The sequence below is a fragment of the Coregonus lavaretus genome (assembly GCF_964263955.1).
Source record: "Coregonus lavaretus genome assembly, chromosome: 28".
Lineage (NCBI taxonomy): Eukaryota > Metazoa > Chordata > Actinopteri > Salmoniformes > Salmonidae > Coregonus > Coregonus lavaretus.
The window spans coordinates 1,367,509-1,383,732 of NC_140015.1; the positions used below are offsets into that span (position 1 = coordinate 1,367,509).

At 43.9% G+C, this 16,224-nt stretch overlaps 2 protein-coding genes across 2 annotated transcripts; both read right to left on the reverse strand.

The window, feature by feature from the left end:
- Positions 1–5,531: 5,531 nt before the first annotated feature.
- Positions 5,532–8,086, reverse strand: LOC311104070 (transmembrane protein 11, mitochondrial-like). Its single transcript, XM_084145732.1, has 2 exons — positions 7,891–8,086; positions 5,532–6,583 (listed from the first exon to the last, which is right to left on the reverse strand). Exons 1-2 carry the CDS (start codon positions 8,073–8,075, stop codon positions 6,067–6,069), a joined length of 702 nt encoding a protein of 233 aa, XP_084001858.1. The 5' UTR covers positions 8,076–8,086; the 3' UTR covers positions 5,532–6,066.
- Positions 8,087–8,765: 679 nt separating this feature from the next.
- natd1 (protein NATD1) lies at positions 8,766–12,489 on the reverse strand. Its single transcript, XM_084145733.1, has 3 exons — positions 12,249–12,489; positions 10,969–11,087; positions 8,766–10,123 (listed from the first exon to the last, which is right to left on the reverse strand). The coding sequence occupies exons 1-3, from the start codon at positions 12,343–12,345 to the stop codon at positions 10,004–10,006; spliced, it is 336 nt and encodes a 111-aa protein (XP_084001859.1). The 5' UTR covers positions 12,346–12,489; the 3' UTR covers positions 8,766–10,003.
- Between the last annotated feature and the right edge of the window lie 3,735 nt (positions 12,490–16,224).

Here is a 16,224-nt window from a genome sequence, read left to right on the forward strand (position 1 = left end):
GGCGGTACTCCTAGTGGCCGGTGATTTTAATGCAGGAAAACTGAAATCCGTTTTACCTCATTTCTACCAGCATGTCACCTGTGAACTAAAGGGATAAAAACTCTAGATCACCTTTACTCCACACACAGAGACATTCGAAGCTCTCCCCCGCCCTCCATTTGGCAAATCGGACCATAACTCTATCCTCCTGATTCCTGCTTACAAGCAAAAACTCAAACAGGAAATACCAGTAATGCGCTCAATATGGAAGTAGTCTGATGAAGCGGATGCTAAGCTACAGGACTGTTTTGCTAGCATAGACTGGAATATGTTCCGGGATTCATCCGATTGCATTGAGGAGTTTACCACATCAGTCACCGGCTTCATTGATAAGTGCATCGACAACGTTGTCCCCACAGTGACCATACGTACATATCCCAACCAGAATCCACAGATTACAGGCAGCATCCGTACTGAGCTAAAGGCTAGAACTGCTGCTTTCAAAAAGCAGGACAATAATCTGGACGCTTATAAGAAATCGCGCTACGCCCTCCGACGAACCATCAAACAGGCAAAGCGTCAATACAGGACTAAGAACTAATCCTACTACACCGGCTCCGACGCTCGTCGGATGTGGCAGGGATTGCAAACTATCACAGATTACAAAGGGAAACCCAGCCGAGAGATGCCCAGTGCCAAGAGCCTACCAGACAAGCTAAATGCCTTCTATGTTCGCTTCGAGGCAAGCAACACTGAACCATGTCTGAGAGCACCAGCAGTTCCAGACGACTGTATGATCACGCTCTCCGTAGCTGATGTGAGTAAGACCTTTAAACAGGTTAACATTCACAAGGCCGCAGGGCCAGATGGATTACCAGGACGCGTACTCAGAGCATACGCTGATCAGCTGGAAAGTGTCTTCACTTACATTTTCAACCTCTCTCTGACCCAGTCTGTAATACATACATGTTTCAAGCAAACCACCATAGTCCTTAAGAATGCCAAGGTAACCTGCCTGAAAGACTACCGCCCTGTAGCACTCACATCTGTAGCCATGAAACGCTTTGAAAGGCTGGTCATGGCTCACATCAACACAATCATCCCAAAAACCCTGGACCCACTCCAATTCGCATACCGGCCCAATCTCCATTGCACTCCACACTGCCCTTTCCCACCTGGACAAAAGGAACACCTACGTGAGAATGCTGTTCATTGACTACAGCTCAGCGTTCAACACCATAATGCCCTCCAAGCTCATCCCTAAGCTAAAGACCCTGGGACTGAACACCTCCCTCTGCAACTGGATCCTGGACTTCCTGATGGGATGCCCCCAGGTGGTAAGGGTAGGCAACAACACATCCGCCACGCTGATCCTCAAAACGGGGGCCCCTCAGGGGTGCATGCTCAGTCCCTTCCTGCACTCCCTGTTCACCCATGAGTTTGCTGACGACACGACGGTGTTAGGCCTGATCACCGACGACGAGACAGTCTATAGGGGGAGGTCAGAGACCTGGCATTGTGGTGCCAGGACAACAACCTCTCCCTCAACGTGGGCAAGACAAAGGAGCTTATTGTGGACTACAGGAAACGGCGGGCCGAACACACCCCCATTCACATTGACGGGGCTGTAGTAGAGCGGGTCGAGAGCGTTAAGTTCCTCGGTGTCCACATCACTAAGGAACTATCATGGTCCACACACACCAACACAGTCGTGAAGAGAGCACGACAACGCCTCTTCCCCTCAGGGGGCTGAAAAGATTTGGCATTGATCCTCAGATAATCAAAATGTTACACAGCTGCACCATTGAGAGCATCTTGACAGACTTCATCACCGCTTGGAATGGCAACTGCTCGGCATCCAAACGCAAGTCGCTACAGAGGGTAGTGCGTACGGCCCAGTACATCACTGGGGCCGAACTTCGTGCCATCCAGGACATCTATACCAGGCGGTGTCAGAGGAAGGCCCTAAAAATTGTCCGACTCCAGCCACCAAAGTTATAGATTTTTCTCTCTGCTACCGCACAGCAAGCGGTACCGGAGCACCAAGTCTGTGACCAAAAGGCACCTGAACAGCTTCTACCCCAAGCCATAAGAACAGTTAATCAAATGGCTACCTGGACTATTTACACTGACCCCCTTTATTATTTATTTATCTTAATTGTTTTGCACTTACTCCCTTGCACAGGCTCTACGCACACTCACTAGACTCTACCCACATACAAAACACACACATGCATATTGACACCACACACACAGACACATTTTACATACGCTGCTGCTACTCTGTTTATTATATATCCTCATTGCCTAGTCACTTTTACCCCTACCCACATGTACATACCTCAACTACCTCGTACCCCTGCACATTGACTCGGTACTCCTTGAATATAGCCTCGTTATTGTTTTACTATTTCCTTTTTTATTTAGCAAATATTTGTCTTACATTTTAGCTCTGCACTGTTGGGAATGCGCTCGTAAGTAAGCATGTCACTGTAAAGTCTACACCTGTTGTATTTGCCGCATGTGACCAATACAATTTGATTTGATTCTACTCAGGAGCACTTTTACTTTTCAAATCCACAGAGTTTACACAGCCAGCTAGCTAACATAGCACCCCTCTCTGTTTGAGTAGGCTAAACTAGGTAGCTGCACAAGTGAAAGTGTAAAAAATACAACAAAATATAGCTAGCGCTCTCTCGCTTCTTCATTTTTGAATAAATTAATTTGTTCAAAGCTGTTAAACTATTGTCTTTCGCTCTCTTTGAGTCAACTACTCACCACATTGTATGCACTGTAGTGCTAGCTAGCTGTAGCTTACGCTTTCATTACTAGATTCATTCTCTCATCCTTTGATTGGATGGACAACATGTCAGTTGATGCTGCAAGAGCTCTGATAGGTTGGAGGACGTTGTCATAACTACTGTATATGTCTATGGAAGGGGGTGAGAACCAGGAGCCGCCGAGGTTTTGTATTTAAGTCAATGTAACCAGAGGAGGACAGAAACTAGCTGTCCTCCGGCTACACCATGGTGCTACCATACAGAGTGCTGCTGAGGCTACTGTAGAACTTCATTGCAAAACAGTGCAAATTTAATCAATTATTTGGTGACATATTTAGTATAGTTGTATCTAAAAAGTATAACTTTTTCAATATTTCACTATTTTTATGAAATTCACTGAGGAGGATGGTCCTCCCTTCCTCCTCGGAGGAGCCTCCACTGATTCGGCGTACAACACATTTCTCATCCCTGGATTGATGTAAAGTAACCCGGAAGCAGCTTGGAAAGTTGAATTCCGGCCAATCAGTTGTATGTGACGTTAGAAGGGTTTCTGCCAATCACGTGTAGGCTATCAATCTGTGGGTGCACATTATTTCTAACCCGGGGTATCCCGTTTTTTAACCGGTGGAAACAGGTTGTATTCCTTTAGTTTACAATAGTTTCAACTCTACACATATTTATATCTGTCACAGCCACACCAAAGCGTCACCAAGGACTATGGATATACTGACAAGATTACATGTCTCTCCGCCCTAACAATGGTAGTCGTTGTCCACGAAGCGGAACAGCGGGCTAGCTCCCGTCTGTCCTTTCTTTGGATTGGTGGATACATCTCATTATTGAAGCCCTGTTTTGAATATTCGATTAGGGTTGTTGACGTCAACCGCCTGTACGCTACAAGCCTCATGTCTTGAATATGCGTAGCCATCTCGATATAAAGTGTTTTTTCTTAAAGTTGCCGGGAAGTCACATTTCATACTTATATCAGTACACTCGTAACAACTTAAGCATTACGAAACGTATATTTGATCAAATAAACGTCACGTATCAAATAAGCCATCCATTTTTTTTGTCGCCCAAATTCGACACTCATTGACCTCCATACAAAAACTCCTTGCTTGGTGGGTGAAACGAAAATACGCCACCTGCTGGAGGGAGACTAATTTTCCACCGACTTGGGCCTCTTCTCTGGTATCACACGATTCTCAACTGATGTCGACTCTCAAATCCATATCAAGATGATCCAAAGATAGAGCTGGAGGTAATAAGCTAGCACAATTACAAAAAAAAAAAAACATTGTACATTTTGTAAGTATTTTAACTGCAGTCCTGACAAAGACTTTCCAGGTTGTTCATGGATGGGCATTGTTCAGTTTCTATAATATTTTGCAAAGCAATAACATGAAAGAAAACACAGGTAAAGGAGGTATGTTGCCCTGAATAGATGATAGACAAATACTTGGTTGGCTAGTTACATTTCCAATGCAGTCGTAATCAACACTTTCAAACCATTTCAAGCGTTGCAAAGAATGACAATCAGGCCCCCATCAAGCTGCAAAGACTGACAATTTCAAATAATATTCCAAATAAAATTGAAACCATAATGGTTAGAAACAATAACAATTACTATTGCTCTCTCCCTGAAATTTCCAAAGGTTTACAACAGCTTATTAATTTACTAGTGAGACATCTTTTTAAAAAATGTACTTTTTTATATCTATGCATGACCATTTTCTTGTAACCCGGCCAAGTCGTGTGTACATAAGGTTGTCATGTTGTATGTTACATAAACTGCATATTTTCTAGAGCAAACCTGATTTTAGGATTAAAAAACACCACAAGAAGACTACTGGCACCATTTGGGACTCAGATCCATATACACTGAGTATACCAAACCTTAGGAACACCTTCCTAATACTGAGCCCCTCCCCTTCCCTTCCCCTCAGAACAGCCACAATTCATCAGGGCATGGACTCTACAAGGTGTCAAGCGTTCCATAGGGATGATGGCCCATGTTGACTCTAATGCTTCCCACAGTTGTGTCAAGTTGGCCGATGTCCTTTAGGTGGTGGACTATTCTTGATACACATGGGAATCCCCAGCAGCGTTGCAGTTCTTGACACAAACCAGTGCGCCAGTATCCTTCTACCATACCCCGTTCAAAGGCACTTAAATATTTTGTCTTGCCCATTCACCCTCTGAATAGCACACATTCACAATCCATGTCTCAATTGTCACAGGGCTTAAACATCCTTTAACCTGTCTCCTTCCCTTCATCTACACTGATTGAAGTGGATTAAACAAGTGACATCAATAAGGGATCATAGCTTTCACCTGGATTCACCTGGTCAGTCTATGTCATGGAAAGAGCAGGAGTTCTTCATGTTTGGTACACTCAGTGTATATGTCCCTTACATACACAACCCACTCCTACACTCAGCAAGTCCCCATTAAGTGTCTAACAATCCCACAAAGAGCTCAATTTGGACAGGCTTTTTACCCATGACTGCATGTGTGTAAAGGACAAGACAGACCAACACAATGGTGGCAATTCAACATGTAGAATAGTTGGGAAATGAACAGAAAGGCAATAGGACTTGCTGCGCATGGTCGACGTTCGTGTTGGTCTGTCTTGTCCTTAACAACTTTGACTGGTGAGGGATGACCAAACAAGTATGTTTAAAGGTCTTGAATTTGTATTTGTTCCAAAGAGTGAGTAAACCTAGAAAGACAAAAATCTGAAAACAAAAGGTATTGCTTTGTGATTCAAGACATGGTGTAGAATTTGTTTAATGAAAAAGAAAATACAGAAAGGAGTTTGAAGTATCCTAATGTTTAATGAAAGAGTGACGTACTGATCAGCAAGAAAGGGGTACAGTAAAACTACAAGGAATAGACAAAAATGTTGGTAATACTTAAGCCTGTCCGTTTCAACTGCAACACGATTCAGTCTTTATTTATTTTTACTTAGCTACCCTTGTGCACTAACTTAGTGTACTGCGAGGGGGACAGGGACGGGGAAGAGGCTCAAGGGTACTATATGGAATACCATGTGCACTGATGATGTCACTTACAAGTAAAGAAAATGAGAAGGGAAAAATAATTCCTTCTAGTTTTAACTATATCCCTCTGATCCATCATACAGGCCAAAAGTAAGTACCCGCGCAAGTGGGGTGGGGTGGGGGTGGGGGTTAGGGGCAAACCCTCGACTCTGCGCATGGCTTCCACTCGGCTTACTACTGGGTGGATTCTTTCTTTTCCCATTATATTTTTTTATTTATTTTTTGTATTTTTCTTCAGAGTGTGCTCATACCGCATAGAGTTCGTAGATCTTCTTGGCGCAGTAGGCCAGGGCGGCCAGCGCTATCGTGTTGTGGAGTCTCTTTCTGTGGATGTCGTCCCTGCGCACCAGCACCACTGGCGTGGAGGAGGTGAGTGTGTGCAGGGGCAGCCGCGAAAGTTTTTGGCTGTCGTACTCCACCTGGTACTTGCAGCAGGGATCAAACTGCCAGGAGATTCCGTAAAGGGCGGAGCAAGCCACGCTGAGGGCGCCAGCGGGCAGTGCCACATAGCGAGAGTACTCGGGCGGCAGCGAGAGCGGCGTCAGGAGGCAGGCGGTGCCCGACAGCACGGCCGTCTTGTGCAGGCAGTTGCCCACGGCGATCCAGCGGGCCGTCTCATCGCCAATGCGCGTGGGCTCGATCACAATGTACTTGTACTGGGCCTCCAGCGCCTGCTCCAGCTCGTACTCAAACTGGTCCTGTGCATTCTCCCCGTTGTAGATCTCGTGAACGATGTAGCAGTCCGTTGCCGCCATCACTCCCCTGTGCACAGAGAGGGGAGATAAAGAGGGAGAGAGGGGATTGGGTGGGGATCAGAAATAGTAAGTAGATGGAAATGGAAGAGAATCACAATATTACATTCCCAATTATTTCCCAAGCTTCATAGCAATTGTGCAGCGTCGGGCCCAAGGCAAATGGTTGCACCAGTTTCTTTAACGATGATGTACAGATGATTACTACTTGCTAAGAAATAAGGGGAACGACTTTTTTAATTGACATATAGTCCATGACCTTGATATCAGATTAGTGCACAACACCTGTTTTTTCAGCACACTGTATGGTCAAAACAAGACACTTTTGTGGAACTTTGACATGTTGCCTGTGCATGTTTGACATAAATAAGAGCTGTTGAATCAAAGGGGAAGTAGGGTATTTTCTCGCATTTAGAATTCTCAGAGTTCACTAACTAGTCGTCAGTCACTGTCAAGTTGCCTGTTAGTAATAAGCTATGGTGATAACGTTAACTTGGCTATGGACAATATAAACAATATGCGGGAGAAAACAAATTTAGCTATATCAAGTGGAAATAACTCAACACGTGTAAAACTCGAATCCCTCACTTTGCAAACATTATACCCCGCGCAAGAGTGCTAGCTAGCTCCCTAACAAGGTTAACACCGCTAGCTAAATAAGGCTGCGTTAGTAAATTCACCCTGGCTGAGCGCACTCTGAGTCAGACACTCCAGAGCGAATTTACGAACGCACCCGTCAAGTAGCTAACTACTGTTAGCTAGCTAACGTAAACAAAACTCTGGGTTAGCGAGCATGTTGATCATTCACAACTGTTTCAACAATTCCAGTAACATGTATATTAGCTACGTATAACATGGGAGCTGCTGCTGTGCTGTATTGGACGCAGCTTTGCATAACGTCAGGTCATACATTGGTTAGCTCCACCACTGTTTGGAAGCTAGCTGCTCCGAAAACTAACAAGTCCGTAAATTACAAGCGGCGAGTAAAACGTTAATATTGTGTTATACGACCGATATATTTCATATGTGCTTGTACATCTACTTTGTAACGTTACGGCATGTTTTCACACTATTTTAGTTGGATGGCTAACCTATCCAGAACTTCATTTTGAAGCTTTGATGAACAGGCTAGCGAAGTTAGCAAACTTGCTAATCAAAACATCACATGAGCAGTTATGGAGGAAGGAATTCGGGAAAGTGACAGCTGCATTAAGCTTTTAAAAGCCATATGTTGGAATTGTGAATGTGTGGCGTATCATAAAACAGACCTTGTACACAAAAAGAGTCGTAATATGGCAATGATTGAGTCTAACTGACCTCTCCCTGTTGACTGGGACACCGCGCCTCCTTCCCAACGACGCCATCTTGGAGAACCAACACACGACTGCTGTCAACGCAGTGCACGCTAGGATGTGTAGTGTGTATGCTATATTTGCAATACACTGCGAGGCCGACTTCATGTACATTGTCGTACTACATTTCCCATAATTAATGTAATACATGTAGGCTGTACCACTACAATTATTTATACAATGTACATGTAGAGGTCAGTTTAATTTACTACACTAGTACCCTTTATTAACGTCAACTGTAATCCAAAATATGCTCAACACAAATGCGGAAAATGCTGCCTACACAAATCATGTTTATGTTTTGTAACAGTTGGAAGATGACCAATCGCAAGCAAGGACAACACTATGGGACTGAAGAGTAGAACAAACCATTATATAGCCAGGTTGCGCAGCAGGTAAATTGTTCCACTTGCTATTTGCCCTTATGGGCTACACTCACGCGTCAATGCAACTGACTGTCACACTAAAGTGGGGGTGATATTTACTTGCCTCAGGTTACTATACTCACCCATATTGTGTCCTGTCTTATCCAACCTTCTCTAGTGAGTTGATCCCTGGCTTATCGCACGCACGGTATAGAACTCTACACTGGGAAGTCTGTTGTAACCCTGTAACAAGCCAGTGCCAACCAAAGTAACGTGCAATCCATTAGCCCGCTCCCCGCCTCCCTCTCAAATAGATTGATTGCATAAAGTGCACCTTTAAAATGTTATTACCTTGGTAATTTACTTTAAGTGTATAAGGCACTTCTAAATGATTGTAAATCAACGTTTCAATTGTTTGCTAGTCAATTAGTCAAATATGGTACTATTTCATTTAAAACAAGATAGAGACATGGAAAAGAATCTGACAGTCTGCAGACTTTATACCCATCTCTGTCAGACAGTAGGCCTACAGAGCCATCCCCTGAAGACTCAGTGTCATCAGTTTTACTGCCTACCTGACTAGTATGCATTCAGTCACCTACCAAATAGTACATCTCACCTAGGTCAAAGCCAGAGAGAATCCCTACTGCAGTTTAAGATACTCAGCTAATAAAAAATAAAGGGTAAAACCTGTCACTTGATATTTGACTTTTGTTTTCTGTTTTCTTAAGCCATGCTTAAACTGTATAGAGAAAATGTTGCACAAGATTTGAAGTGTAGTAAAACAGCCCTGAATTAGTGCTTTTACAGACAGTAGAAGATCACCCCCACTGTCGATGAAGGTTCTATGGCAATGTCTCATGTCAGATAGCACAGCAGATTTCTGTACAGTAACATTTAAGGTGAAAGGTAGGCCTACTGAGGAGTGGTCTTGGGCAGCAGGAATAGAGGGAAGCGCCTCACTAGCCCACGACAGGCTGAATACATGTAGGGGGATACATGTTGATGATAGTCTAAAGTCTACCAGGTGTGGCCAACCCGCCACCCTCCTCCTGGAGAGCTATTGGATGTGCACACTATTGCGCCAACCCTGCTCTAACACACCTGATTCAGCTAATCAAGGTCCTGATGAACAGCTGTTTTTTGTCTTGCTGGCTTTGACGAGAGGACAAACATAGAAACTAGACCTGACCCGAATGATCAGGGTTGTATTCCACTCCAGAAAGCTGTTCCCTTCCCCCTGCCCTTGTTCACTCCTCTTCAAGGATCAGCCAAGACAGAATAAGTGAAAGCAATACGGCCGAAGCGTGATGGAGACATTGCCTCTTACGGTACAAAAAACAGGAATCCTGTATAGTCTTGCCACTGTGTAGATAATAAGACAGCCTTGGGGGCAGCAAGTCTCTGCAACATTCCTTGGTTTTCACACACACACACACACACAAACAAACACAATGACATACAGTGGCATCCATGCCCATGGAGGACAGGCCGCGAGTAATGACAATGGCACTTGGACAGTTCCTCTACCACTGCTCTCCAACAGGGAGTCTTTATGTCCGTAGAGATAGGGAGAGCTCTAGTATGGTTGCCCCCTTCCCGTCTCTCCCTTACCACCCCCCACCCCCCCAAAAAACAGAGCACAAAGTCCTCCAAACCGAAAGCATGAGGCCATGCTTTCTACTGCAGTCTCTCTCCCTCTCCGTCATGGGGTCACATGGGGTGGATGTGCTCCAGGTATTGAGGTTGGGGATTCTCTTTGACGTATTTCTGGATGTACCAGCAGGTCAGGTGAGCCTTCAGATCCTCTTCCACCACAAAATCCATGGCCGCCTGCAAGCAACAGAATATTGCCATTTAATGAAGGTGTTGTTTTGTAGCTTGAGTTCACAAAGTAATTGTCTTTGTCATTCTGGTTTTATTTTAATACATGCATTAACCAGGGACTGCAGATGAAAGGTGAGACACTTGCTGTATTATATTTTATTTGATATAAAAAATTTGAAACAGTAACGTTCCGGTCTACACAGATCCGATAATTTTCTTCTTCCTCTTAGCTCTACCATAACCACTCCCTTGATATTACCCACCAGCGCGCTCTGAGCTCAGCTCATCTGGCAAAGCTCTGCCTAGACTGAATAAACAGGCCGACGCTTGGATTTCCAGAATTACAATCAACGTTCATATTGCCAGGCAGCTGTTATAAAGAGAACTAGACAGGAAAGAGAGTCCAAACTGTCCCATGAAAGCAGTTTATCAGCTGCCAGCTTAGGAAACGATTTACTATCTCTTACTGGGTTAAAGATGTACAAATACTTATCTCCCCATACACAGAGTGAGCTGAGCAGCTCCAGATTGCAAGGTCCTCCTGCAGAATTGTTGTGATATTGTAAATGATGGGTAACATTAGAGGTTGTTTCTGGACAAGGCCATGGGCTCAAATGCCTAACTAAACTACTGAGACCTATGGACTCTCATCACTTATCTGAAAGGCCCAGATAAGTGTAAGCCCTAAGCAACAAGGCCCACAACTTTCTGTAATATTGCTTACACCTATCCAGGACTTTCAGATATGGAAGGGGTTGTCAATAACATCTAGAGATATAATAGGAGTGAGGGTGTAGTGTCTATTTTGGCATCGGGCCATTGTTCCATTCCATATTGTCAGACAGTCGAACCTTGGCCAGGTGCTTGGCAATGCCTCTCCCTCTGTAGGCATCTGGAACCTCCGTATGCTGCAGGTCCACAGTCTTCTTCCCAACATACTCGTACAAGAGGACCGCACGGTCATGAGAGCCTGGGACCAAAAGAGAGAAGGGTTTATTTAGAAGGGTGCAATGTTACAGAATATAAACTTTAAAAAGATAATGTAAACACACAGATATTATTTGTAGGCTAAATAAGTTGTCATGACTCATGCATAATATGGAGTTGTGTCCGCTATAGGGCTACGCCATGCCTGACTATTAAAGGTATGTACACATCAGTCTGAGTCTCCATCAGACCTCAATGAAAGATCTATCAAAGATAGGAGTGCTGGCAGATAAATGAGGAATTGGGTTTTTAGAGAAAGTTAAGCAGATTCTCTCAAATCATCAGTATTTGTTTTTGCGAATGTGCATGCACATAAAATAGCAAACACTAACTGAGATGAACGACAACATTTTTGATGCGTGACAGCAACAGCATTCAATTCAACCACTCACTGCCAGGAAGCTAACAATTAGCGTCGTTGGCTAACGCTATGCCACAGATAGAACAATGAGACAGATATTTCACTGGATTTATAAATGTGAAGAATCGGCTTGGCATTTCCGCTCACTACCAAATATGGTAGTGAGAGGAATCCCACTGGCGAGCAGTGGGTGAAGATGGAACGAGATGGATTTTGGCCGACATTCTGCAAATTTTCTCATCGATGAAACATTTGATCTCAATACAGTTCTGTTCCCAAAACTAGAATATGTTGTGAACATCGTAGACTTTACCATTTGCAAAAGTTTTTTAAAATCGCGTTGTTTAGGAGGAGTGCAAATGCGAATTGAGTTATTGCACAAGCGCAGTTCAGAGTACGCGTTACCTAACGGAAATATGCAGATGAGAGGCTCTCGCTAGCTCGCGCTTAGCACTGCCCCCCTCCTTGCGTGTTCTGCCCACTATGGCTCATTTGTTCCATTGGAAACCAAGGGTTGTGGTCTATCTTGGTTTAGTTCTAAAAATCTTTGGCTATGCCACTTGAGTTCTAGCTAGTAGCTTTTTGTCCGTTTGTTTACTAACGACGACCATTAGGAAAAAATACACTCCTTTTCTAGCTAAGTTACAGTTCGACTGCAATGAGGTAAGCTAGCTCAAAAGATTATGAAAAGGTTGGTTAGCAAGCTAGCTTAACCACACTCTTTGGTAAACAGTTGTTAAAAGGGAAAACACGTGCGATTTCGCGTAGCTAACGTTACATTACCATTTAGTCGTATGGTAAACTGTCGCTTCTTTTTATCGTGTTCTACTGCTATCGGAGTGTTGATTTCGGGGACATTCATCTGTGTAGCCTGGGCCATGGTCTTTCGTCGTCCTTTCGCCAAAACGTATTTAATTGAGGTGAAATTGATCTCAAAGCGATCAAATCATAGCCACCTCAAACTCAGAAGAATCAACATCCAGCAAAACACTCCATCATCCTCCTAGGAAATCAACTGTAGATCACATGGTCTGAGCGGACCAATGATTGCTGCGATTCTTGATTTGAGAATGGCCGAGTTCCAGGTAGCCTACATTGTAGTTGAGTTGCGCATAATCAGTTTCTTGTCATAAATTATCAGTTAATGTATAAAGTATTCATGGAGTTCATTCAATCAAGGTTAAACACTTGGCCAACATCCACATTTGCAGAGATAAAATAAAATTGTATTTGTCACATACACGTGTTTAGCAGATGTTATTGCGGGTGTAGCGAAAAGCTTGTGCTTCTAGCTCCGACAGTGCAGTAATATCTAACAAGTAATATCTAACAATTTCACAACGTATACCCAATACACACTAATTTAGTAAGGAATAGAATTTAAGAATATATACATATATGGACAAGCAATGACAGAGTGGCATGGACTAAGATACGGTAGAATATTATAGAATAGAATACAGTATATACACATATGAGATGAGTAGTGCAAGATATGTAAACATTATTAAAGTGACTAGTGTTCCATTTCTTAAAGTGGCCAGTAATTTCAATAGGCAGCAGCAGCCTCTAATGTGCTAGTGATGGCTATTTAACAGTCTGATGGCCTTGAGATAGAAGCTGTTTTTCATTCTCTCGGTCCCAGCTTTGATGCACCTGTACTGACCTCGCCTTCTGGATGATAGCGGGGTGAACTGGCAGTGGCTCGGGTGGTTGATGTCCTTGATTATCTTTTTGGCCTTCCTGTGACATTGGGTGCTGTAGGTGTCTTGGAGGGCGGGTAGTTTTCCCCCGGTAATGCGTTCGGCAGACCGCACCACCCTCTGGAGAGCCCTGCGGTTGCGGGCAGTGTAGTTGCCGTACCAGGCGGTGATACAGCCCGACAGGATGCTCTCAATTGTGCATCTGTAAAAGTTTGTGAAGGTTTTAGGTGCCAAGCCAAATTTCTTCAGCCTCCTGAGGTTGAAGAGGCTCTGTTGCGCCTTCTTCACCACACTGTCTACGTGGGTGGACCATTTCAGTTTGTCGGTGATGTGTACGACAAGGAACTTGAAGCTTTCCACCTTCTCCACTGCGGTCCCGTCGATGTGGATAGGGGGGTGGACTTCAGGAAACACCCTCTGCTGTTTCCTGAAGTCCACGATCATCTCATCTGACACACACATGAGAAGGGCTTACCAAGAAAAACTTTAGACAGGACTAATTGTTGGAGATTGATTTCTTTTAGCTCACTTAAAGTGGAACTGACAGCGTTTTAACCCCTTTGCAGATATGAAACAGACAATCATAATATCAGTAAAACATATCAAATTCCCTGTTTATGCTTCAAAACCAACTTTATAAGAGGTTTTAAAAATAGGTTATATTTGACTCACAATTCCATGACGTACAGTAAGGCATTGTTGGCAGAATAGATGGATACAGTTCAATGCATGATTCATATAATTCACCAATGCATTTCTTGCTAGTCCCAAAAATATTGCTATCAGGTTGGAAATCACAGCTGGCCAGGTACATTGTTTGCTGCCTCCACCCATTCGGGATGCTCTGTTTCAGTTTCAATTACTCAATATTTTGAACAAAAACGGACGATTGTAGCTAAGGCTGGGAATGTCAATACAATCAAACTAACAAGGGCAATCATCACAAGTCAGTCATAACATGGCTACTAGGCTAGCATACATGTGTCAAACACAAGGGCGGCGGGCCGAATAGGACACATAAGCGAGTATAAATGAGTCAACAGTTGAGTCATCTACTTTATGAAATTACAGCCTGATGCACTTGTATAGTTAATTCAACTACCTCAAGCTGAACCCTGGCAAGACGGAGCTGCTCTTCCTCCCGGGGAAGGACTGCCCGTTCCATGATCTCGCCATCACGGTTGACAACTCCGTTGTGTCCTCCTCCCAGAGTGCGAAGAGCCTTGGCGTGACCCTGGACAACACCCTGTCGTTCTCCGCTAACATCAAGGCGGTGACCCGATCCTGCAGGTTCATGCTCTACAACATTCGGAGAGTACGACCCTGCCTTACACAGGAAGCGGCACAGGTCCTAATCCAGGCACTTGTCATCTCCCGTCTGGATTACTGCAACTCGCTGTTGGCTGGGCTCCCTGCCTGTGCCATTAAACCCCTACAACTCATCCAGAATGCTGCAGCCCGTCTGGTGTTCAACCTTCCCAAGTTCTCTCACGTCACCCCCCTCCTCCGCACACTCCACTGGCTTCCAGTTGAAGCTCGCATCCGTTACAAGACCATGGTGCTTGCCTATGGAGCAGTGAGGGGAACGGCACCTCCGTACCTTCAGGCTCTGATCAGTCCCTACACCCAAACGAGGGCATTGCGTTCATCCACCTCTGGCCTGCTGGCTCCCCTTCCTCTGCGGAAGCATAGTTCCCGCTCAGCCCAGTCAAAACTGTTCGCTGCTCTGGCACCCCAATGGTGGAACAAGCTCCCTCACGACGCCAGGACAGCGGAGTCACTCACCACCTTCCGGAGACATTTGAAACCCCACCTCTTTAAGGAACACCTGGGATAGGATAAAGTAATCCTTCTACCCCCCCCCCACCCCCCCCCCCCCCCAAAAAAAAAAAGTATAATTGTAAAGTGGTTATCCCACTGGCTATAGGGTGAATGCACCAATTTGTAGTCGCTCTGGATAAGAGCGTCTGCTAAATGACGTAAATGTGCCCTTGAGCAAGGCACTTAACCCTAATTGCTCCTGTAAGTCGCTCTGGATAAGAGCGTCTGCTAAATGACTAAAATGTAAATGTAATGTAACTTCAATTGCGCTGCTTTCGTGTGTTACATTTACAGCGCTGCAGTGGAGGGAATGTGTACAGACATGCCACAGTCCTAGCTAGGCTCCTAAAATGTTGCAGCCTGGCTTCGGTTTTTAAAGCGTGACGATGAACAGTGGTGGAAAAAGCAGTTAATGGTAATACTTGAGTAAAAGTAAAGATACCTTAACTGAAAATGACTCAAGTAAAAGTGAAATTCACCCAGTAAAATACTATTTGAGGAAAAGTCTAAAAGTATTTGGTTTTAAATATACTTAAGTATCAAAAGTAAATGTAATTGCTAAATTATACTTAAGTAGTAAAAGTAAAAGTATTAATCATTTCAAATTCCTTATATTAAGCGAACCAGACGGCACCATTTTCATGTTTTTAAACTTTACGGATAGCCAGGGGCACATTCCAACACTCAGACATCATTTACAAACGAACAATTTGCGTTTAGTGAGTCCGCCAGATCAGAGTAGGGATGACCAGGGATGTTCTCTTGATAAGTGTGTGAATTGGACCATGTTCCTGTCCTGCTAAGCATTCAAAATGTAATGAGTATTTTTGGGTGTCATGGAAAATGTATGGAGTAAAAAGTACATTATTTTCTTTAGGCATGTAGTGGAGTAAAAGTAAAAGTTGTCAAAGATATGAATAGTAAAGTACAGATACCCCAAAAAACTACTTAAGTAGTACTTTAAAGTATTTTTTACTTAAGTACTTTAATGAATAACCAAAAAACTAAACCTGCAACAAAACACCATGCAAAAGAGTAACATGTAGGCCTATTACAGCAACATTTGAGCAGTAGCCAAGGTTGGCTACTCAGCTACAATACATTTTGAGTGCACCATACAGCAATAATGCATTCAACCGCACCTGTGATCCATGCAGTGCAAAAAAATGAACACCATTTCTTCCGTTTAAATGTTACAACAACCTATAGCAACCTTTGTTATTTGGAGTTATTAA

Bases quoted from the DNA above. Each gene is read 5' to 3' on its own strand.
- LOC311104070 (XM_084145732.1), bottom strand. From the start codon at position 8,075: ATGTATTACATTAATTATGGGAAATGTAGTACGACAATGTACATGAAG. The intron at 6,584-7,890 runs GTCAGTTAGACT...CTCTGTGCACAG, and splicing joins GTCCCAGTCAACAGGGAGAG to GGGAGTGATGGCGGCAACGG.
- natd1 (XM_084145733.1), bottom strand. From the start codon at position 12,345: ATGGCCCAGGCTACACAGATGAATGTCCCCGAAATCAACACTCCGATA. The intron at 11,088-12,248 runs GTAATGTAACGT...TTTTGGTCCCAG, and splicing joins GTTTACCATACGACTAAATG to GCTCTCATGACCGTGCGGTC. The intron at 10,124-10,968 runs GTTCGACTGTCT...TGTTGCTTGCAG, and splicing joins TTGCCAAGCACCTGGCCAAG to GCGGCCATGGATTTTGTGGT.